The following is a 22,565-nucleotide window of genomic DNA, read 5'->3' on the forward strand; positions in this document are numbered from 1 at the left end:
TTGACGGAAGCTGTCTAGGGATTAAACGTTCTTAAAAGTAAAGGGTTAATTATACTAACAGACTTTAGTTCAGAGGTTGTCTTATTGGATGACCGGCTAGGTTCAGGGTTTGTTTTATTAAATTCCCTTTTTTTTTTGGTCAAAGTCATTTTGGTTTCTTAAAGCACACATCTTGGGCACCTGCACTGCACCCCACCCCTAAATCATACGTCGTCGTAAGGAATTTCCAGCGATTATTAGTCTTCTTAACAAATTCTAAAATTTCTTGTTGCTGCTATGAAACATAAAATTTCTTCTTGTTGCTAAGAAACATAAAGTTCATTTCTTTTTGTCAAATCATTTCGTTTGTGAACTCTGAATAATTTGTTTCAGTATGAGTGAGAAGAGATATCATATATCATGACTCTCTATTTATTCGTCTTAAGAACAAACCATATATTTTTTAAGCAAAAAAAAACCCCATATATTTTTGAATTTGTTAACTGCAGCCTTTTTCCGAAACAAGTACTTAGGTTGAAGCAATCATGATATCTTTACTTGCCTATGGTGTATCGTTCTTTCATGCATGTTTTTATCATCTTCACCAGCTGAACTGGGGTCAACTTTTAAATAGATTTCATTGCCAGTGGATCTAAGATAATAGTTTCAGACTACACAAGATACATTGTTGAAACAGGGAGATTGTACAATAATCACATTACAAGAAAATTCCAGATATAAAGATGGTTTATTTTATTATTTAAAAAAGAATCTATTCGGTCCCAGCGATCTTCTTCTTCAAGGAATCAATATCCTCAGCCAGTTCCTTTCTACTTGACTGAAACAAAGATGAACAGATATAATTTGATTAATGTCAGATCATTGATGCTTTTATAGATTTTATAACCTTAGTCGCAGCTATGTTACCTTGAAGAGGAGGTATCTGTAGACGAACCATCCTGTGTAGCCGAGACCAACAAGTTCCATAACTTTGGGAAGCTACACTCGAAACAAACAAACATCAGTCGGGTCAAACCCATTACACTTTCTGATATCTACAACTAAAAGTTTTTTTTTTTAAAAAGGATTGTATTGTTACCAGAGGAACAGAGTTGATGGCACCAACAACAATGGAAGATAACCAAACAGCAACAATGGCTCCTCCTCCATATATTATTACAGTCGACTTGTTCTCAAGACCATCCCACTGCACCAAAACCGATAATCAAAACAAAACACAAAGCCAATCCAACTCAGTTCAAGCAATGGCTTCTTACCTTTTCCTTCAAGTCTGTGAAGAGTTCGTTGGTGTCAATGGACGTTGAGGTCTCATCTGATGAAGAAGCTCTCATCTTCATCAATTCACCCTTCTGCGAACCATTACCTGCGATTTAAACCGTACAAGATCTATTAAACCAAGATTATATTATAAAACCGAGCTTAATTTTGAATTTAAACCACTATACCGAACCTGAAACTAGCTTCGGCGGAACAGTGAAAGAGGATCGGCCAAAAGAGCGAGGAGGCAGCGGAGGAAGGTAAGGAACGGCGGAGAAGCGGTCGGAGACGGAGGTGACACGTGGAATCATCACTGCCACAGAGGACGAAGCTGCTACTGTCATCGCCATCGAAACACACCAGATAATCTATTCTTCTTCTTCTTCACACTCGATTTTCTTTTCAGCTGCGCTTTTTTGACTAGACAAGGTTTCGTATAGCAACACGTGGACGTTCCTTGTGGTCTTATTGGTTGCTGCTCTTATCTTTAGAAAATCCAACTGAGTGGTGTTTATAGAATGCAAGGTTTAAGGCCCATTTATAATATGGATCCATTATACAAACCATTGTATAATCCAACTCTTTTGTCGTATCCTCTCTATGTCTAGTCTAGGTGAGGGAACATATGAAGAACATGCATACATGGAAAAAGGATCATTCAAACCGTTGATCTTGTCTTACGATAATTACGACTTATGCGGATGATACGAAAACTATGGGGATGACTGGAAGGAGCTGTAAAAATAAAACTGTAGATTTTTGTTTTTTGTAGTTGTAGATAATTTTGGTGTAGAATATCAGCCGTAGGTTTAAAAAGATTAACATATAAATTTTTTTAAGCAAAAATAAGTGTTGTAGATTTATGGTTTTTCACGGCTAATAATAAATAAAAAAGAAAGAAATTTTTTTTCACAAACCGAGGTGCATTCTGGACAAAAATACTTTTCTTCTTTGTTGATGGGTACTTTGTGTTCTGGTTGAAATAATGTTTAGTTAGTAGACAATTTAGTTTGTACGAGTTATTATAGAAAAGTGAGTTTTTTTATTTCATTCTATTTTCAACATCTTTTATTCTTCTTTATTTCATATATCTAATATATAAATAAATACATATATATGTATGTATATAAAATTAAATATATGTGTGTTTCTTTTTATTTTGAAATCCATATTAATATATTTTGATAATTTAATTTTTTTAGTTTATGACCACATCAACATGAATAACATAATATATGAATTGTGGATATGTATTTTATTAGCACTTGTGGATAAGCTTTAACAAACAAACTGTGGACAGAGCAATGTGGATGGCTAAACATATTTGATTATATGCAATCAAACTTGTGTATACAACTTTTTTACAATCATGTATTTCTCTGCTTTTTTTTATTTAAACCAAAAAGAAGTATAAACAATGACTTTAATCTTAAAAGTGGTTTTGTGGATGAAGATTCGACATACTATGGACAAAGTCTTGTGGATGAGGTTTTGTGGACACAACAAAAGGATATCAATTAGAATCATGCCCACGAAGACAATAGACATGTAAAATTGAAAAGCCGATGAAGTTAGTGTCCACCAAAACTTAGTAACACAAAAAGATTAAAACTTTGGCAAAGATTAAAGCTTACTTCCCGATGAAATCACATGCTTCACGATTTCATGAAAGATCAAGAACTCGTCGATTAATCCGCTGCCGCCGCCGTCAAACAAGCTCTTGTTGGTGGATATTTAAGAGAGAGTGGAGTTGACACGAAAAATCGATCGAGAGAGGAGACAGAAGATATTTTAGCATAGGATTAAGGTTAGTGATAAGGGTTCTTGTTCTTCATCTGGTAGAATAGAAACAAAAGATAATGGAATTAGGGTTAGTGATTTGGGAACACAATTGGGAAAGTAGGCTTTCTCAATTTAATTTTTAAAATTTAAAACATTAATTAAAAGCATGATTAGTTAGAATAATAATTAATGAGAGATTTTGACAAAAAAGAAAGTAACGAGAGAGGAGAGAGGAGAGCAACACAAAAAACAAGAGAGGATAGAGTAGTGTTTCAAGGGTATATTGGACAATGAACAACTCAAAAGTGTGTGATAAGTGGAATATGTCTTTGAATGATATTAGAAAGTCAAAATGTGTCTATAGATGTAATTTTTTCTTTTCAAAAATCTTTACAAAGCATGATTGACAAAAATGTGAACTGTAAAAATAATTTAGGCTGTAAAAAGATCTTATAATCACTTGTAAAGCACTTGTCAATCAACCCATATATGAATATAAAGGAGGAATTCGAACAAGGAACCTTAAAATACTAATCTTATCAAAAAAAATTTAACCACATTAATCTTATCAATTTAAGTTGGCAAAAACGGATTGAAGTCATCTTTTTTTTTTCTTTGACAACACGGATTGAAGTCTATAATCCACATCTATATTCATTTCTATATTTTTTTTCTAAAACAAAAATTTTTAGCACATTTTTGGAGTATTTTTATATTCATATATATATATATATATTATGTTTACCATCGCTCGATTTTAGAGTATTTTATTTTCCTCTTGACTGCATCCACATTCAAAAAGAAATGTGCTAAAACAAACCCCACTTAAAAAAAAAAAACCCCCACTAAAACCGAGCGATGGTACAGCTCTTCCTCACCTCATGCTTCCCTAGTGCTTTCAACGACTAACCAATACTCAATTTTATCCTTTTTGGATAGAAATGTAATTATGTAAATATAATTAACATGGCAACGAAGGTTTGGTTACAAATGAATTTGAAATCCCATTTGCTATATAGCTAATACGATCCTAATTAAGAGCTTCAAAAAGTTTTTTTTTTTTTTTGGAAAACCCCATAGCATCAAATATAATTCAAAGCTTGGCTAACTAGAACGAATCTAAAAAAGTACAAAGAAGCAACAAACTGCAGCATTAAATTTTGTTAAGGTTGACGCACTAGTTGCTGAGACCATGACTCTGAGGTCAAAACTACGCCAACTGAACGATGAGTCTGAGAAACTACGGCTGGGGAACGAAGCTTTATTGGTAACAGTTTACGCAAACATATCACTTATATACGTACTGCAAGTAATCTACTTGTAGTGGAAAGTCAGCTAGCCGCTTGCTTAGATTTGTAGCTCTCTATATTCCGAGCAGAAATTGATCTAATATCATCCTTGAGCAGAAAAGATTCCTGAGTGCGATCTGATCTGTAACCACTTGACTGGTGATGATAGATAGGTTTAGTTATATTTTCTAAGCGAATGGACTAGAGACAAGGGGACGTAGTAGTTTATGGTGGCTTTAATTAGAGTACTTTTCATGTGATTTGTGTAAATTTTTCCAAACTTATTCTGTTTACCATTCTATAAGGGGATGGATAGCAAATCTATTTTTATTCATTTCTTTATTTTTATTTCAAAATAGAATAAAGTTTTAACGTATAATTCATTTTAGTTAAGAAGTTATTTTATTAAAAAAAATACATTAGACTTATCTAAAGCGTATTAATTATTTATATAAGACGTTATTTTATTTTGAAGAAAAATTGAGTGATACGAGATGTTAGTTTTATTATGTATATCATTTAATATATATATATATATATATATATCAACGTGCTTCCCTCAACCGGTAACGTGAGCCTGTTTGTGTTACACTGCAAGTTACTTGTGAAAACATTGAGCAGTTCAAGTTCCAGAGAGCCAAAGGGCACGTCAGGTTAATAATTTCAGTAAGTGGCCAAAGTGTCGGAAAATATTTGTTGTTCTTTATGTTGGTTGTTGGTAGGATTACGTACAATCATTTATTTGTATTTTATAGACGAACGATCATATAAAAATTTTAAATAATCAAATGATGAAAGAGTCATTTTGTGACTATAGTTGATATACACGGAGAAGAACAGAGATCACACAAGTCCTACGCATTCCATGGCCGCGGCAGAGATGTTTCTTAAACCGGTGCTTCAGAAACCACCCGGCTACCATGAGCTTCACGCGCCTCCTGAAACTCCAAACGCATTATCATCTTCATCCACGCTTCGTCGCCGGCCACCTAAGTATATGATCCCGCCGTCCTTTTATCCGGATAAGAAGAAAAAGTGGAGTCGTTGCCGCGTCTTTTGCTGCTGCTTCTGCATCACCGTCGCAATATTCATCCTCCTCCTTATCATCGCCGTCTCCGTCTTCTTCCTATGGTACAGCCCGAGACTCCCCGTCGTACGACTCGCCTCCTTCCGCGTCAGCAACTTCAACTTTTCCAACGGGAAACCCCGCGACGGTTTGTCGCACTTGACGGCGGACGCTTCGGCGAGGCTCGATTTCAGAAACCCCAATGGGAAGCTACGGTACTATTACGGCGACGCTGACGTGGCGGTGATCGTAGGAGATGGCGATTACGAGACGAGTCTAGGGTCAACGAAAGTCAAAGGGTTTGTGCAAAAGCCGGGGAATCGGACGGTTGTGATCGTTCCGGTTAAAGTGAAGAGAGAAGAGGTGGATGATCCGACGGTTAAACTGCTTCGAGCGGAGATGAAGAGTAAGAAGTTGGTGGTGAAGGTGACAGCTAAAACGAAGCTGGGATTGGCTGTGGGAAGGCGTAAGATTCTTACGGTGGGGATTACTCTCAGATGCGGTGGCGTGACGTTACAGAACCTGGATAAACAGATGGCTAAATGCACCATCAAAATGCTTAAATGGTACGTACAACTACTACTACCTTGATTAATGATTAGTGTACATAAATAAATAAATTATTTAAATCGCAGGATTAAGTTGCACTCATAAGCAATGATCATGATGATGGATATCATTTTTCATCAAAGATTCATCAGAACGTTATACGACTCGAAGTGTTCAGGCTTCACGAAAGTGTCACAGTATCTGATTTTTGTTGTCCTTATTGTTTTTTACTGAAAGATTGCATATAAATGATTTGTGATCCAATATTAAACCATTCGTTATCATTTTAATTTCGATTGATTATAAATATGTATCTCAGGAGGAATATAAATGTATTCACACATTCGTGTACGTGTGTTCGTGTTCAGAGTTATTCAGACATAACTAACCCTGCCACATGCTTAGCAAAATAAAGGTACGTCCTGTTTCGTGCTTTACAATTCTATGACACCATATGCCGTTTTATCAAGAAAAGACGGTACACATTTCCTCGATAGGTTACTAAAACGGCATGCACTCTTCAAAAACACACGAATTATTCAACTAATCCACAAGTTACTAAGAGTCATAAAAATAATGGAAATTTAAGACGCAACCAAAACCTGTAAACACAAACTCAGTAGTAGCAAATAGGTTTTGCTATCTATAGTTGGCCTCTCACTTATTTGATTCAGAAGAACACTCTATCTATAAATAGAAAGAAAGAACGAAAAAAAAAGATGAAATAGAACCCTATAGCCTTTCATCCCTTCAACGGATGCTGGCAGGAGATTCAAATAAAAGCACCTAAGTTTCGAGCTTCTCTTCTGTCTCCTAGGCTACAAAAGTAGAAAGTGTGCTCTCTTCTTGAAGATATCATCAAACTGACTCAGTCTGATATCCTAAACTCAACTCCTAAAACGTCTTTCACCATCTCATATGTCACAAATGTCAATATTACTAATTATAAATGTAAGTTAATTCATTAAAGGTGTCAGTGTAATCAACCATCGTGAGAGTTAACGTAAAAGCGACACATAGGAAACTGACTTCTCAAATAATATTATAGAGATAGTTTTTTTTTAAATATTTCACCTAGAAGCAAGTTGCTCCAACTTTGTTTTTGTTTTAATAGTATTAATATATTTATATTACATATAATGTACACATTAGAGCTCTTATAAAACTTAACTAGATTTTAATCCGCACACCCGTGCGGATAACATTTCATTTATAGATATAAAATTTTATATTATTTTGTATAGAATAATTTATGATAATATATTACTGTCATTTTTAAAATAACTTAATAGATGATATATAGTTCTAAATATTAAAATTTAACATATGTTAACAACTTTATTTTTTGTAAAAATTATTACATAATTTATGAATATTAATCATTTTAAAAGGTGAATGATATTTAGTCACTTTAAACGGTGAATGATATTTTATTTATTTATCTTAATTAAATTATTTTTCAAAGTATATTGGTTTACCAATTCAACATAATTTTAATATGTTTGCACAAAAAAAACATAATTTTAATATGTAATTCATAAATTACTTCTATTTTAATATAATGTAGAATATACCTATACAATTTATAAAATTAGCATATAATTTAATTATTTGGTTTATGATAAAAATTTAATTAAAATTAATTTATAATAATATTATACTACTAATTGCGAAATTAATCAGTGCATTAATTAAAAGAATTTTAAAAAGATTTTGTTAGATTTTTTCTCAACATATTTTGTTGTTCCTAAAAATAAAATTTAAATTTATAGTTAAAAATAGATTTATTATTAATATCCTTATAATTATTTAGAAATATTATACATTAAATAAACTAATGTAAACAATAAAAAATTATTTGAATTTATGGATCTAGATTTCTAGTATGACTATTTTGTAGTAGATAAAAATGGTACTTTTTTTTTAATAGATAAGATATATTATTAATTCTATCAGCTTAAGTGTGTGATCTAGTAGGATCATATAATATCACCAATGAATTCATGATTGTAACTAGTTTTTAGTAAAACATTGTAACCACCTAATATTGTAGGATTATCAAACTTCAACACTATGACGTTAACAAGAGCAAGTACAAACGACACTCTTGAGAATTCAGAGATTTTTCTGCTATGGTCGATAGAAACACTAGCAAAACATAGCAAATTTAGATTTTTGACTTACTGTGAGTTTTTGTTAAGTTTTTTCGCCAGATCCATAATCAATTGTTTTTTTTTTTGAAAAAAAGCAATAATCAATTGTTTTAATTACAACTAGATTTTGACCCGTGCAACTGCACGGGTGTTTGTTTTCACTTTTTTATAAATAAATTATTGTTTTAGAACATAAGTGGTATATATTTTTAATGTTAATCATATACTTAAATATTTATATAACTATTTCAAATACAATAATTTTATAATTTACATGTTATAATTAATTAATTGTTTAAACCTTATGTATTTGCCACTTCTTATTATATATTTATCTTATTGTATTTGCATTTAGTTATTAAGCAAATTAATATATTCATGAAAAAATATATTTAAAAAATATTTTGTATATAATTTAGGATAAATTCTGACCCGTATTTCAAAACTGGTTTTCTTTTTACCAATATTTTTATGCTTATTCATTTTAGATCATTTATTATTGTATATATAAAATTGTAAGATATGTTAATTTTTAGACATGTTATATAGTTTGTTAATTTTTAGCCGTTCTATCATCATATTATATTTTAAATAAATAGTTTATATTTATGAAGATAAAATTTATAAATTTATCAATTGAATATAATTTATCATATTTATTTTAGTATAATAATTATATTTTAACATGATCATGACTATAAAAGTAGATAAAATATGATATAATTTATTTATTTTCATTTCTAAACGATAACTTAAAATACATCAAGTTATTGTTTAAATATTTTTACACAGATTTATTAAAAAATTTAAAATATAATATATAAATATATATTATATTTAAAATGAAAATATATTATGATTAAAGTAGTTACAAAGATTTTATATTATTAACTTTATAGAAATACATGTTAATTTTTATACATGTATTATATAGTTTGATAATGTTAACCCATCTTACCAACATATTAAATTTTATTTTTGAACATAAATATTTTATAATTACGAAAATAAAATATATAAATATATAAATTTAATACAATTTTATTATATTTAGCTCAATATAATAATTTTATTTAGCTCAATATAATAATTTTATTTTAATATGATTGATTATGATTATATAATAAATAAAATACTATAGATTTTTTTATTTTTCATTTTATATAACTGAATATATTAATGTATAATAATATTTTAAACTAATTTCAAAATTAGTGAAAATATTTAAATATAATTTTGAAAATGAAGATCTTGTAAAAATCTTTTCAAACAGATTTGTTAGACTCTTAAAATAAATATATTTATATTTAAAATGAAAAGATATCAAAAGATATTATGATTAAAATATTTTAAAAATTCTATTTATTATTAGTTTAAATTAAAATGTAGTATGAATTTCTATGAATAGGTCCATTAGGTCCATTTTTAAAATAATCACACATGAATCAAGGTTGTGACTTCTGTTTTAATATATAAGATATCTCAAGTCTCAAACACCATAAACAGAAGAAGCCATATTTTAGATAATAGATACTTTAAAATCTTCTAAAGTTAATTGATATCGTTCAAATGATACATTTTTAGCTAACCCCTTTTTTTTTTTTAGCTAACCCCATTTTAACCATAGTATTTTTAGTTTTAAACACAAATTAAAGGTTTAGTAATATATAGGGGTTGTGAGATCGTAATAATACACACAAGAACCCTCAATATAAAGCCTTTACTTAGCACCTTATCAGTTCAAATGATACAAGATATAAACGTTAATCACACAAGTTACAACCACAAAGAATAAAAAATATTTAAAAAAATAAAAACAGTTCTTGAAACTTTGAATCAATGGAGGAATCAAAAGCGCCTCACGTTGTGATGATACCGAGTCCTGGAATGGGCCACCTCATCCCATTCGTCGAGTTAGCTAAACGACTCGTCCACAACCATGGCTTCACCGTAACCTTCGTCGTGGTTGGCGAAGGTCCACCGTCAAAAGCTCAGAGAACCGTCCTCGACTCTCTCCCTTCTTCAATCTCCTCCGTCTTTCTCCCTCCCACCGATCTTACCGATATCCCGTCAACGGCTCGCATTGCAACTCGCATTTCTCTCACCGTGACCCGTTCGAACCCGGAGCTCCGTAAAGTCTTCAACTCTTTCACGGCGGATGGTCGTTTGCCGACGGCGCTCATCGTCGATTTGTTTGGAACGGATGCTTTCGACGTCGCCTCAGAGTTTCAAGTGTCACCGTATCTTTTCTACCCATCAACGGCCAACGTCTTGTCGTTTTTCCTAAATTTGCCTAAACTTGACGAAACGGTGTCGTGTGAGTTTAGGGAATTAACCGAACCGGTTAAGCTTCCTGGATGTGTACCGGTCTTTGGTAAAGATTTCCTCGAGACAGCTCAAGACCGGAAAAACGACGGATACAAATGGCTATTACACAACACCAAGAGGTATAAAGAAGCCAAAGGGATTCTTGTGAATACCTTCGACGAGCTAGAGCCAAATGCTATAAAGGCCTTGCAAGAACCTGGTCTTGATAAACCACCTGTTTATCCGGTTGGACCGTTGGTTAACATTGGTAAGCGTGAGGGTGACCAGAGTGAAGAGTCTGAATGCTTAAAGTGGTTGGACAACCAACCATTCGGTTCGGTTTTGTATGTGTCCTTCGGTAGTGGCGGTACACTCTCATGTGAGCAGCTTAATGAGCTTGCTCTTGGTCTTGCAGATAGTAAGCAACGGTTTCTTTGGGTCATACGAAGTCCGAGTGGGGTTGCTAATTCTTCGTATTTTGATTCACATAGCCATACTGATCCATTAACATTTTTACCATCCGGATATTTAGCTCGCACCAAAGACAGAGGTTTCGTGATCGCCTCTTGGGCTCCACAAGCCCAAATTTTAGCCCATTCATCCACAGGAGGATTTCTTACTCATTGTGGATGGAATTCAACTATGGAAAGTATAGTAAATGGTGTTCCACTTATTGCATGGCCATTATACGCTGAGCAAAAAATGAATGCGATTTTGTTGACGGAAGATATCCATGTGGCGCTTAGAGCCCGTGCAGGGGTTGATGGGCTGGTGATGAGAGAAGAGGTGGCTAGAGTGGTGAAGGGATTAATGGAAGGTGAAGAAGGTAAAGGAATGATGGAAGGTGATGAAGGTAAAAGAGTGAGGAATAAGATGACAAAACTGAAGGAAGGAGCTTGTAGAGTGATGAAGGATGATGGGTCATTTACAAAGGCTCTTAGTCAGTTAGTCTTGTAAATGAAAAGAGAGCTAGAGCAAAACGGTAAGCATTCAAATAATCTTATATTTATACTTTTATTAAAATATGCAAGTGATTTGCCTCTAGTTTCAGTCTTGATTGTTTTTATGAATGTATGTGTGTGTCAGTGTGTGTGTTTTTTTTGCGGTGGTCTTGTTAGTTGACATAGACCCTATCTTTAAACCACTTGTAATATCAGAACCCAGGATGAGTTGCTCGGCGGTACCATTACCGGCTGGGTATATGATAAGTGTACAGTTTGTAAATATTATTGTATGTTCTCTTACCGCAATATATATATATACTCTTTTACGTTTCAAAGCAGACCAAACTGGTTTGTAACTTTATCAGTATTACAATATCTGTAGTAGTTGATTCGATTTTATGTCGATATTATTCTACTATGTAACCAAAATATAATTGATTGGAAAAAAGAGGTATGTAATGAAATAGTATGATTACGAAAAAAATATATTATTTTGTCACAACTATGACTTGTCATATTCTATAACATTTATTTCAGTATAATCTTTAAGGCGTTTGGTAAATAATTTACTTGTAAATCTTTATACACCGTTTCTTAAGCTTGTAGACTATATTTGCACGATAAGAGTGTGTGGCGGCCACTTGCCAAGCCTTAACCTATCGTCATTTGGACACTGATAAGAGTTGCCCGAGATGCATGCGCAGTAGAAACAAACGATTAGTCATCTCATTTTAAGTGCTTTGTCCTTCAAATTTGGGCTCTTTTTGACTTCTCATCCCTTTCGGATTTTTTCCTAGTACTTTTTTTATATCAAAGCATAAACTTTTTATATTAGAAGACAAAATGGTTGGGCATCCCAGATCCATAGTAGAATAATAACTTCCCTTGGATTTTATGATGCATTTGAAAACCGATGAATGATAAAATTTTCAATTAGAAAAGAAATATCCCCATTTAATACCCTTCAATTAGCATCTCTAGAAGTGGAAAATTGGAGGATTGCAAAACAAAAAGAATATGAGGAAGAAGTGGACAAAGAGCACATCCCTCGGAGGCAGAAGCCACATTAGCTGATATAATTGGAGTTAGGACTATACTCTTAAAAATATAGAGCATGCTCATGAAAAATCGAGCTGAGCTCAGCCAGTTCAAAAGCTATAATTCATTTTGACACTTCAATATATCACTTATACGTAGCAGACAATAAACAGTTTGGAGAAAAAAAAGAGAAAAAGGAAAGAAAATAATCTAGCTCGATTTGATACATTGGTATGTACATCTGTTTTCTCAAATTTACCATCCACGCATTTAATCCTCCATCGCCAATGACAAATCGAACAAGACTTTATGAAGATAGTCCTAACTCCAATTATATCAGCTAATTTGGGTATACCTGAAATACTCGTACTTTTAATTTAAATATTCAAACCCAACCAATTTGAAAAATTGTCCAAATGGGTATTAAAATTCTAAACCAAAATACCATAAAATCTAAAATATTTGATATGAACCCGGTTGGATAACATCTACGAAAAAAACCACAAGTTTAAGGTGACGTGGCATAGCTCTGAGGCGATATTTTGGCGATTAGGGTTTCAAGGTGGTTTCTTCTCCAAGGCATCTTGCCGGCGCCGCCAAAGGTGCTCCGATGGAGGCTCCGGCTAATTCCGTCTCGTCTGAGATAGGCTCTCCGCCTAGTTCAACTCCGGTTCCTTCTAAAGGCAATTGGGTTCGAGCGGTCCAAGGTGAACAGAAAGGTCTGAAGAAGTACGAGGTTAACGTGGTGATGAAGGATGGAGTGGGATCGATCATGGTTCCTGACGAAGTGAAGGATGCATCTCCCTTATGGGATGAATTTCTTATGGGAAAGTTTCTGGACAAAGCGCCTCACATCGCTAAAGTCCATGCTATAGTGAATAAGATTTGGGGTTTGGGAGATAAAACACAGATGGTGGAGGTGTATATTATCAACTCGAACACTATGAAGTTTAGGGTTCCAAACTCTTCAACGAGGAAACACATCCTTCGGCGGGGTATGTGGAATTTGGCTGGTATTCCAGTGGTTATGTCTAACTGGTCTCCTTTCATTGAGGAGGATCAACCAGAAGAGAAATCCATCCCGTTATGGGTACATCTCAAACATGTCCCAATGAATATGGTATCCTGGAAGGGTTTGAGTTTGATAACAAGTCCAGTGGGAGTTCCTGTTAGGCTCCATCCGGAAACCGCACAATGTATTAATTTAAAAAAAAAAAAAAAAAAAAAAAAAAAAAAAAGAAGTTGCCAAGAATATTTGTGAATGCTGATCTCACAAAAGAACTTCCTAAATCGATGAGTTTCAACCTCAACGGTAAAGAGACTCTTGTCGAATATGTATACCCTTGGCTCCCCTCGAGGTGCTCTAACTGTATGAAGTGGGGCCATCTGGAGCAAGCATGTTTGGCTCCAAAGAAGGTTTTGGAAGAAAAAACAAATCCAGAGGTGGAAGAACAAACAAATGTAGAGGTGGAAGATGGTGAAATTGTGGGTTCATCAATTAATGAGATTGATCACTTGGTGAAACAAGCTGATCCGCAGGGTACGGAGGTTCCTGTTGCAGATCAGTCAAAGGATAAGGAAGCAGAGCAGAGTATGGAGTCTGGTGGGGAGAATGATAGGACTCGGGTGTTGGATGTGGAAGTAGAGGAAAATATGGGTTTCACAGAAGTAATAGTGAGGAACCAATCAGCAGAAGAGATTACCCCAAAGGAGTTGGAGTGGTCTGATGTGTCCCCAGGAAAGCTAGTAGATCACCTAAGAAGATGACAGAGCCTGAACAGGTCTTGACTACTTCAAGATTCTCGGTTCTTGCTTCAACAGAGGAGGAAGAGGAGGTTGATGCAGATACCGTCCAGGAGGGGACTGCAGATTCCGTTCAGGAAGGTTCTGAGAATGCTGACAACCCTATGACAGTAGATACGCTGAGGAAGACTAATCAAACAAGAGAGAAGGACCAAACTGCGATTATCATGCGGCAGTCTCTACCAAGAGACTCTAAAGATAAGCACAGGTTTCTATCTGACCCGAGTGCTCAGAAAGCCAAGGAGGGCGCACCTCTGGCTTCGAGCAAAAAGTCCACTCGCAAAAATAATTAATGTCTGGTTTCTTCTGGAACATCAGAGGACTCAATAAAAAAACTAAACACTCTGTAGTTCGAGAATGGATCAGAAAGGGATCGTTCCAGTTTGGCTGTCTACTGGAGACGAAAGTAAAGGAAGCAAAAGCAAATCGTCTTGCTGAATCAATTTTTGGAGACTGGTCTTTCCTGTCTAATTATGAAAATAATAGATTGGGAAGGATTTGGATTGTCTGGAGTCCGAAGGTTAGAGTGACTCCTTGTTTTAAGAGTGACCAAGTAATCACTTGTGCCATCTTACTGGATGGTATGGCTGAAGAAATATTTTGTTCTTTTGTTTATGCTGCTAACACAATGGAAGAGAGAAGGGAGCTATGGCAGGATCTGAAATCACATCAGGACTCGCCTATGATAAGGAACAAGCCATGGTTGGTTTTTGGAGATTTTAATGAGATATTGGATGAAGAAGAGCACTCATGGAATGAGGACATGTCGTTGGTGTCAAATGGGATGAGAGAATTTCAAAGCATGGCCAACTATTGCTCGCTTATTGACATGTCTTATCAAGGTCTCAAGCTCACTTGGAGCAATAAAAGGGACAATGACTTGATTTGCAAGAAACTGGATCGTACCTTGATGAATGATTCATGGTTGCATAAGTTCCCTCAAGCTTATTGTGTCTTTGAGGCGGGAGGTTGCTCTGATCATATGCGCTGTAGGATTGTGATCCAGGAGGGGGTGGCTAAAGTTCGAAAACCTTTTAAATTTATTAATGCTATTGCTGAGTTCCCGGAGTTCCTTCCTTTGGTTAAAGAATTTTGGGCTACTACGGATCCTCTCTTTAACTCTACTTCTGCTTTGCACCGCCTGTCAAAGAAGCTGAAGCTGATGAAACCTCTTCTGCGGCAGCTGAGCAAAGATCATATTGGGGAAATAGAAAAGAAAACAAAGGTGGCTTGGGGTATCCTATGTGATCGCCAAAATACTACTATGCTCAACCCAACACAAGAGAATATGAAAGAGGAGTCACTAGCCTACGATCGGTGGAACTTTCTTTCTACTCTTGAAGAGAAAGTTCTTAGTCAAAAGGCAAAAGTTCATTGGTTGGGCATTGGAGACGGCAACAATACGCAATTTCATAGAGCAGCCAGGGTTAGAGAGGTTCGTAACGCGATCAGAGAGATCCATAAAGAAGATGGTACAATAGCAAAACATCAAGAAGAAATTAAGGTGGAGGCAGTGAGGCATTTTTCTCTGTTCCTATCGCACAAGCCGGAGGATTTCATAGGCATACCAGAAGCAGAACTTAAACAACTTTTGGGGTTTGAATGTGAAGAAACAGATATGCGGTTTTTAGACAGGGAAGTATCAGAGGAGGAGATTACAAAAGTTTTATTTGCAATGGCAGCCAACAAGTCCCCAGGACCTGATGGGTTTACTTGCGAATTCTATAAATCAGCCTGGCCGGTTATTGGAAAAGACTTCGTTGTAGCAGTTCAGTCTTTCTTCACAAGAGGCTTTCTACCCAAAGGAATAAACTCAACTATCTTAGCCCTTGTACCAAAGAAAGATGAAGCAACAAAAATGGGAGATTACAGACCCATCTCATGTTGTAACGTCTTATACAAGGTACTTTCAAAGATTTTGGCGAACAGGTTGAAAAAGATACTCCCCAAGTTCATCTCAACGAATCAGTCAGCGTTTGTCAAAGACCGTTTGATCATGGAGAATGTTTTGCTAGCTTCTGAGCTTGTCAAGAGCTACCACAAGCCAACAATATCATCTAGATGTGCGGTAAAGATCGATATCTCAAAGGCTTTCGATTCAGTTCAGTGGCCTTTTCTGCTGTCTATACTCTCTGCAATAAATCTCCCGGAAAAATTTGTTCTTTGGGTGAAGAAGTGCATTGAATTGGCCTCCTTTTCAGTCCAGATCAATGGAGAACTGGCCGGTTACTTTAATAGTTCCAGAGGGCTTCGTCAAGGATGTTCTCTCTCCCCATATCTGTTTGTTATCTGTATGGAGGTGCTGTCTAAGTTGCTAAATAAAGCAGCTTTGGAGAAGAAAATAGGATATCACCCTTACTGTCAAGAGGTTCAGTTGACTCATCTTTGTTTCGCTGATGATTTATTGGTATTCTCAGATGGCAAGAAGAGTTCGGTGGAAGGTATTCTCCAAGTATTTAAGGATTTCGCTGGTATGTCAGGCTTACATATAAGTCTGGAAAAGTCTACTTTGTTCTTGGCTGGAGTATGTGAGGACAGAGAGGCCATATTGGAGCAGTTTCCTTTTGAGATTGGGACCCTTCCGGTTCGTTATCTTGGGGTTCCTCTCTTAACAAAGCGTATGACATCGAGTGACTATTCCCCTCTGGTAAATAGAGTCAAGAAACGTATAACAACTTGGACGGCACGTCAGCTCTCCTTTGCAGGCCGCCTGCAACTTATAGGCTCTGTGATCCACAGTATAACAAACTTCTGGATGTCGGTTTATAGGCTCCCGAAACAGTGCATTAAAGAGATTGATCAGCTTTGTTCATCGTTCTTATGGTCTGGTCCGACAATGAGTACCACAAAGGCCAAGATATCTTGGGACAATGTGTGCAGACCAAAATAGGAGGGAGGATTAGGGTTACGGTCATTGTCTGAAACAAACAAGGTATGTAGTCTCAAGCTCATCTGGCGTATCTTATCGCAGTCTACTCTGTGGGTTAAATGGATTAAACGGTATCTGATAAGAAAGGGCTCCTTCTGGAGCATCAGCGACACAAGCTCTCTTGGTTCTTGGATTTGGAAGAAGCTACTGAAGTATAGAGCTCTGGCCAGATCTTTTGTACAAGTAGAAATAAGAAGTGGAACTACTACTTCTTTCTGGTTTGATGAGTGGTCCCCCTTGGGGAGGATAATAGACCTCACAGATATGCAAGGTTGCATCGCGCTTGGGATCAATCTCAATGCCACCGTCGAGTTTGTTATCCAAAACTACCGGAGCCGCCGCTACAGAGCAGAGCACTTGATTACCATTGATGAGGAGATCCTGAAGTTGAGAGCCCAGGGGCTTACGGAAGAGGACGATGTGGTTAAGTGGAAAGGGAAAGGCAATGTGTTTCGACCTTGTTTTGACACACACCAAACTTGGAACTCTATTCGAGTGGCGACGTCAAAAGTTCAGTGGTATAGGGGTCTCTGGTTCGCTGGATCAACTCCAAAGTACTCTGTTATGTCTTGGCTTGCTGTCCATAACCGCCTGGCAACAGGAGATAGGCTGCTGCAGTGGAACTCTCAGGCAAACGCTCAGTGTATCCTCTGTAACTCTGCAGTTGAATCCAGAAATCATCTTTTCTTTAGCTGCACCTTCACAGAGACTATTTGGAGGAACCTCACAAGGAAGCTACTTGGACAGAACTACTCACACATATGGAGTGAAGTTCTTGATCTTATATCGACACACACTGTCTCAGGGGAGACAAGGTTCCTCCTAAGATATGCTTTTCAAGTTTCAGTGCACAGTATTTGGCTGGAGAGAAATGGTAGGAGGCACGGCAAGGTTCAGAGACCTCCGAGCATTCTTATCAAGTTCATCGACAAGCAAATACGAAATCGAATCAGTTCTCTCCGGGGACGAGCTGGAACATCCTTCAACAACACTATGGTGGTTTGGTTTTCGTCTAGAGATTAAATGGGTTCCATTCCACCAAATTAGTTTCAAAACTATCATACAAGTTTACACTCAAGTTGCATTAGTTTGTAAAAAAGTCTTTTTTGATTTGAATAAATTTAACATTCTTTCAAAAAAAAAAAAAAAAAAAAAAAAAAAACATCTACGCCTAAGTTAGAGATTTGTATAACCTTTATAATGATAAATGTATGTGTATAAAGAAACAATGGTGAAGAGAGTTAAAGTCTGAATCACCTACCATTTTAGGCATAATGATATCGAATATAAATGTTAACGTATAAATTGTTGGAACTATTTTTCACAAGCCAATTGGGCTGAGTGAAAAATATAATATAATGTGAAGTAAATATTGTATTTTATATAGAGAAAGTCCATCACATCTGTGAGTCTATGGATTGAATAAAATGTTAGAAAAACGTTTTACTAAGTTGATGACTAAACTAAATCTATTTGGTGACAAATGACTTAACCTAAGTAAGTTTGATGACTAATTTAACTTAGTGACCAATCTATGCAACTTAGTGACAAATGGTTAATACTAAAGTTCACTTGGTGTCTAACCATGGTGACTTAGTAACAGATGTCAAAAGCTTAAGCAAATTAAATGACACATGTCAAAGTTGCTTTATGACTAAACTTTGTGAATCTTTCCTATAAATAGACATGTTATTTCTCCATTAGAAATACATTTCATACATTTGAAAAATCACAAGTAAAACATTCACATCAAAAAAAAAATGTACGAAGATAAGCTTCCATAAGCTTTTAATACATCATATACTCTCACTCTTCCAACAAATTTATTTAGATATTTTTTATAGTCTCCAGAGTATAACATGGATGTTAAGTTTGTAATTAAATTCTGCTTTGGATGATGCAAAATAGTCTCACGTGGTTTTGTCTTGAGACTCAAAAACCGTACATAAACCGTCTCACCTACGAAAAACTTATTGAGTTAAGGAAAGCGATTAAATTACGACTCCACATATTTGTCTTTTTATATCGATTTTTTAAACGTTTTTCCGCTTTATATTATCGTTATCATCACATTTTCTTTCATAATTTCAATTTGGTTTCTGGCATCCTAACATAGATCAGATGGCAATGACCGAATTCTATTAACAAGTAAATAGACTTCACATTTTTCAAAGGATTTAATACATAGCAGAAAACAATATGTAAATTTATAATTAATTTTTAAATTTTATTTACATTTCTATCATTCTGCATTTCACAAAATTACTAAAATATAATGGGAAGAATATATTTAAGTTGTGTTAATTACTCTAAACAATATGTTATTTGTATCTAAATTCATCCCGTGGAAAAATTAACTTGTCCTGTGAGTCATGAGATAATGACAATGGGCCGAATAAATAATTGGGATTAGTCTTAATTAAACGCCCATTAGATCTAAGTAGATTAACTAACTCTTTTTTTTTGATCATACTAACTAATCTGTCACAACTCTTCTTCTTTTCTCTGCGTGGCTCTCCAAATCGGAAGACTTTCGCCACCGTCGGCTTTCTTATTTCCGGCATAATTCGCCGGTGATTTTCCTCGTTCTTCTGTGTACTACTTTCGAAGTATGGGATTTTCCCGCCATTTACAGTAAAAGGTTCATTCTGCATTTCCATAGCTCATTATAAACAGAATTTTTTTTTTTTTTTTTTTTTCTAAGTTGATATAAAAAAAAAAACAAATTCTGCATTATGTTGTTGGTCTCTTTTGTTGGAATCTCTGTTCGTATAAACTTAGGGGTTTTTTTTTTTTTCAAAACTAACCCAATCATGATTCATGATGCGTAGGTGGATTCGTTTAATCTCATCGGGTGCAAGAATGTCAGATTCTGGTGAAGCTAAAAAGTCTCACCCTGCTGTTGAGCAAGACTTTAAGTCTCAGGAAGGCCAAACGACTCAAAACTCAAACAAAAGAACGCTTGATGAAGCCTCCAAAAACGAAACCTCCGGTTTAGAAACCCTCAAGAAGATGGCCAAACCAACAGCCAGGAAGATTGAGTTTAAGACAACAGAGGAGGAGGAGGAGGAGGAGGATGCATTGCCTCTAGAATGTTCCATTTGCAGAAACCCATTCTTGAATCCAGTTGTAACAAACTGCAACCATTACTTCTGCAATCTCTGTGCCCTAATGGTATGTAAATTGTGAAAACAGAGCTACTCATTTGTTAACTTGTGAAAACAGAGCTTCTCATGGCTTCTTTGGGTTTCATGATGCAGCACCACGAGAAGAACACCAATTGTTTTGTGTGTAACCAGCCAACCCTTGGAGTTTTCAACACAGCCGTGGATATCAAGAAAAAGATAGTCAACGTACGTCAGAAAGCCAGAGGTTTGTACAAATCTAAACCTCTCTGTTTTCTCAAATCTAAAGCCAAGCTCTTACAATGAGGTCTCTGTAGCAATGGTGAAGGAGGTGTCAACAATCTTGGCAAAGGCTTTGGTTATAAGGAAGGACGCGGATGCCATGGCGGCACAGTCGGCGGGAATGGTGGAAGATGTTGAAACAGTGATGGGTATAGTGGATGCCCACGGGGAAACGTCGGCGGAAGATCCAACTTCGTGGGATGAGATTGTGGATCTGGTGGAAAGCATGGAGGTGGTAGCGGCGAAGGCCAAGGAGATGGCGGAGAAGGCGGCGGAGATGGTGAAAGAAGCGAATGATACAACGGAGACGGCAAAGAGAGAGATGGCCAAGGCGTTGGGGGTGATGAGGAAAGTCAAGTGGAACGTGTAAACCGGTAGACGCGCTTCGGTTCAGTTCCACTACTAATCAGAGTTTTTTTGCTAGGCAGATCGTTTGATTCATTGGTTTATAAATTTTTTTTTTTTTTTTTTATTCGAATTTTTTTTTTTTTTTTTTTTTTTTTTTTTTAATAATATATAATATATAAAATCTGCCCGAAAGATCGGGAATCAGATACGGTTACAAGCTCGCTTTGAACAAAATTATCGAAATCTGACTATTACAAACCTAGCTTCGCCCACCCACTAAACCCGGCGCATTCCGCTAAGATGTTTTTTGAAATCCTTCGATATCGGTAGCCGTTCTCAACCATCAACGTGACTCTCGGGAAAGTGAGGTTCTCCGCGTTTCCGCGGATGCCGGGAGATCCCTTGACATTTCCGGAGTAGCTAGTTCCCGATGATCTCCACAAGCTCATAACTTTCTCTGTCTATGAAGCGCAAGACGACCGAAGGGGAGAGATCATATACTTACCAATGCCTTGCGAATGCCACCAAGGCCAGCTCGTATAAAGCGCCACCGACACTATGACCGCATCCCAAAACGAGCAAGCACTCGCTTCTGCCATCTACGAAACCTGTACAAAGATGAGTTGCCTCCACCGCCACTTCCTGAAATGCAGTCTCTAAACCTGTGCAAGAAACGCCAGCCTCACCACCGTAGAAGGAACAAGACCAATCACCACGGCGCCGGGATGTGAGCTTCGACTGGATGCTGACTCTGAGGCGGCGAATGACCCCCGAGAACCGCCTAAGCAACCAAGGCCTTTGAGAACCAAAGGACCAATTTCTTGATCAAGAACTATCAACCCCTGAGCCACGGGGTGTGATATGACGATGATGAGCGAGAGACTTGAACTCGTCGAGTGAAGCCGTCACCTACTCTCGGAGAAGAACAAAACAGGAAGCCAGGAGCAGGAGCTCCGAAAGAGTTGCGAGGCAACAAGAAGACCTCTCATGGCCATAGACGACCACTCGAGGTGAACCGGAAAACACACGCACGAAGAAATCAGACCGGACACTTTCACCACGATCACATCCGCCTTCAACCCTCGTCTCCTAAGCCCTCAAAGAACCTGAGAGAACTCTTGGTTACGGCAAGCCAAGCATCGGAATCTCTCCGACCCGAAGAAATCCTAAGCAAACACCACCATAACCGAACAAGCACGAGCACCAGCAACAGACCCGCAGCTGCAGACCACCGCCGAAGCCACCGTGACAAGACCCTTTGCTACCACTCCTCGACGACAGAGAACCCGAGAGATCCATAAAAGGGAAAAGTGAATCTCTCCATAAACTCAAAAGCCGACTCTAGATCGCTCTACTTCGCCGGACCCTCACCGCAATTCCGGAGAAAGAGCTACCCCTACCTTGAATCGGCTCCTCGCGACTGAAGCTTCCACCGGCGACGCAAGCTCGAACCTAGAAGAGCAAGCATATCGGGAGAGGGAGAGCAGAGACGACCTAGAGCAAAGAGGAAGACGAGACAGAGGAGAAGAGACCCCTCCGGCTCCGGCACGCGCTCTGACGCGACGTCCGTACGCCGGAGAGTAAGATTCAGTCGCAGATGAGATGAAAGGTCGAGAGAGAATGTGGATAGAGGAGAAGAGACCCCTCCGGCTCCGGCATTGGTTTATAAATTGGTTGGCTGGTTTATAAGCGG

General features: G+C 36.7%; 4 protein-coding genes across 6 annotated transcripts; 3 read left to right on the forward strand and 1 right to left on the reverse strand.

The window, feature by feature from the left end:
* Window positions 1-593: 593 nt before the first annotated feature.
* On the reverse strand, window positions 594-1,716 carry LOC103853325 (protein CURVATURE THYLAKOID 1A, chloroplastic). Its single transcript, XM_009130251.3, has 5 exons — window positions 1,451-1,716; window positions 1,257-1,363; window positions 1,079-1,186; window positions 907-978; window positions 594-817 (listed from the first exon to the last, which is right to left on the reverse strand). Exons 1-5 carry the CDS (start codon window positions 1,605-1,607, stop codon window positions 752-754), a joined length of 510 nt encoding a protein of 169 aa, XP_009128499.1. The 5' UTR covers window positions 1,608-1,716; the 3' UTR covers window positions 594-751.
* Window positions 1,717-3,919: 2,203 nt separating this feature from the next.
* On the forward strand, window positions 3,920-7,005 carry LOC103853326 (NDR1/HIN1-like protein 6). Of its 2 annotated transcripts, none has more exons than XM_033285578.1 (2): window positions 3,920-5,960; window positions 6,030-7,005. In XM_033285578.1, the coding sequence occupies exons 1-2, from the start codon at window positions 5,194-5,196 to the stop codon at window positions 6,046-6,048; spliced, it is 786 nt and encodes a 261-aa protein (XP_033141469.1). In that variant the 5' UTR covers window positions 3,920-5,193; the 3' UTR covers window positions 6,049-7,005. The 2 variants fall into 2 exon arrangements, with proteins under 2 accessions (XP_033141469.1, XP_033141468.1); XM_033285577.1 differs by having other exon boundaries at window positions 3,920-4,994; window positions 5,146-7,005.
* Window positions 7,006-9,389: 2,384 nt separating this feature from the next.
* LOC103853327 (UDP-glycosyltransferase 72B1) lies at window positions 9,390-11,846 on the forward strand. Its single transcript, XM_009130253.3, has one exon. It carries the CDS (start codon window positions 9,936-9,938, stop codon window positions 11,358-11,360), a length of 1,425 nt encoding a protein of 474 aa, XP_009128501.1. The 5' UTR covers window positions 9,390-9,935; the 3' UTR covers window positions 11,361-11,846.
* Window positions 11,847-17,577: 5,731 nt separating this feature from the next.
* On the forward strand, window positions 17,578-22,437 carry LOC103853329 (E3 ubiquitin-protein ligase rnf8-B). Of its 2 annotated transcripts, XM_009130254.2 has the most exons (4): window positions 17,578-19,758; window positions 19,949-20,291; window positions 20,378-20,489; window positions 20,560-22,437. In XM_009130254.2, exons 2-4 carry the CDS (start codon window positions 19,980-19,982, stop codon window positions 20,892-20,894), a joined length of 759 nt encoding a protein of 252 aa, XP_009128502.1. In that variant the 5' UTR covers window positions 17,578-19,758; window positions 19,949-19,979; the 3' UTR covers window positions 20,895-22,437. The 2 variants fall into 2 exon arrangements, with proteins under 2 accessions (XP_009128502.1, XP_033140673.1); XM_033284782.1 differs by having other exon boundaries at window positions 17,578-20,291.
* Window positions 22,438-22,565: the final 128 nt, after the last annotated feature.

Source organism: Brassica rapa, chromosome A02 (assembly GCF_000309985.2).
Source record: "Brassica rapa cultivar Chiifu-401-42 chromosome A02, CAAS_Brap_v3.01, whole genome shotgun sequence".
Lineage (NCBI taxonomy): Eukaryota > Viridiplantae > Streptophyta > Magnoliopsida > Brassicales > Brassicaceae > Brassica > Brassica rapa.

What these genes read in the sequence shown, in the direction of transcription:
- LOC103853326 (XM_033285577.1), top strand. Translation starts at nt 5,194, where the DNA reads ATGGCCGCGGCAGAGATGTTTCTTAAACCGGTGCTTCAGAAACCACCC.
- LOC103853327 (XM_009130253.3), top strand. Translation starts at nt 9,936, where the DNA reads ATGGAGGAATCAAAAGCGCCTCACGTTGTGATGATACCGAGTCCTGGA.
- LOC103853325 (XM_009130251.3), bottom strand. Translation starts at nt 1,607, where the DNA reads ATGGCGATGACAGTAGCAGCTTCGTCCTCTGTGGCAGTGATGATTCCA. An exon ending in TCCGCCGAAGCTAGTTTCAG is followed by an intron (nt 1,364 to 1,450) that starts GTTCGGTATAGT and finishes TTTAAATCGCAG; the next exon opens with GTAATGGTTCGCAGAAGGGT. An exon ending in ACAGATACCTCCTCTTCAAG is followed by an intron (nt 818 to 906) that starts GTAACATAGCTG and finishes TCTTTGTTTCAG; the next exon opens with TCAAGTAGAAAGGAACTGGC.
- LOC103853329 (XM_033284782.1), top strand. Translation starts at nt 19,938, where the DNA reads ATGATGCGTAGGTGGATTCGTTTAATCTCATCGGGTGCAAGAATGTCA. An exon ending in GCAATCTCTGTGCCCTAATG is followed by an intron (nt 20,292 to 20,377) that starts GTATGTAAATTG and finishes TTCATGATGCAG; the next exon opens with CACCACGAGAAGAACACCAA. An exon ending in CGTACGTCAGAAAGCCAGAG is followed by an intron (nt 20,490 to 20,559) that starts GTTTGTACAAAT and finishes AGGTCTCTGTAG; the next exon opens with CAATGGTGAAGGAGGTGTCA.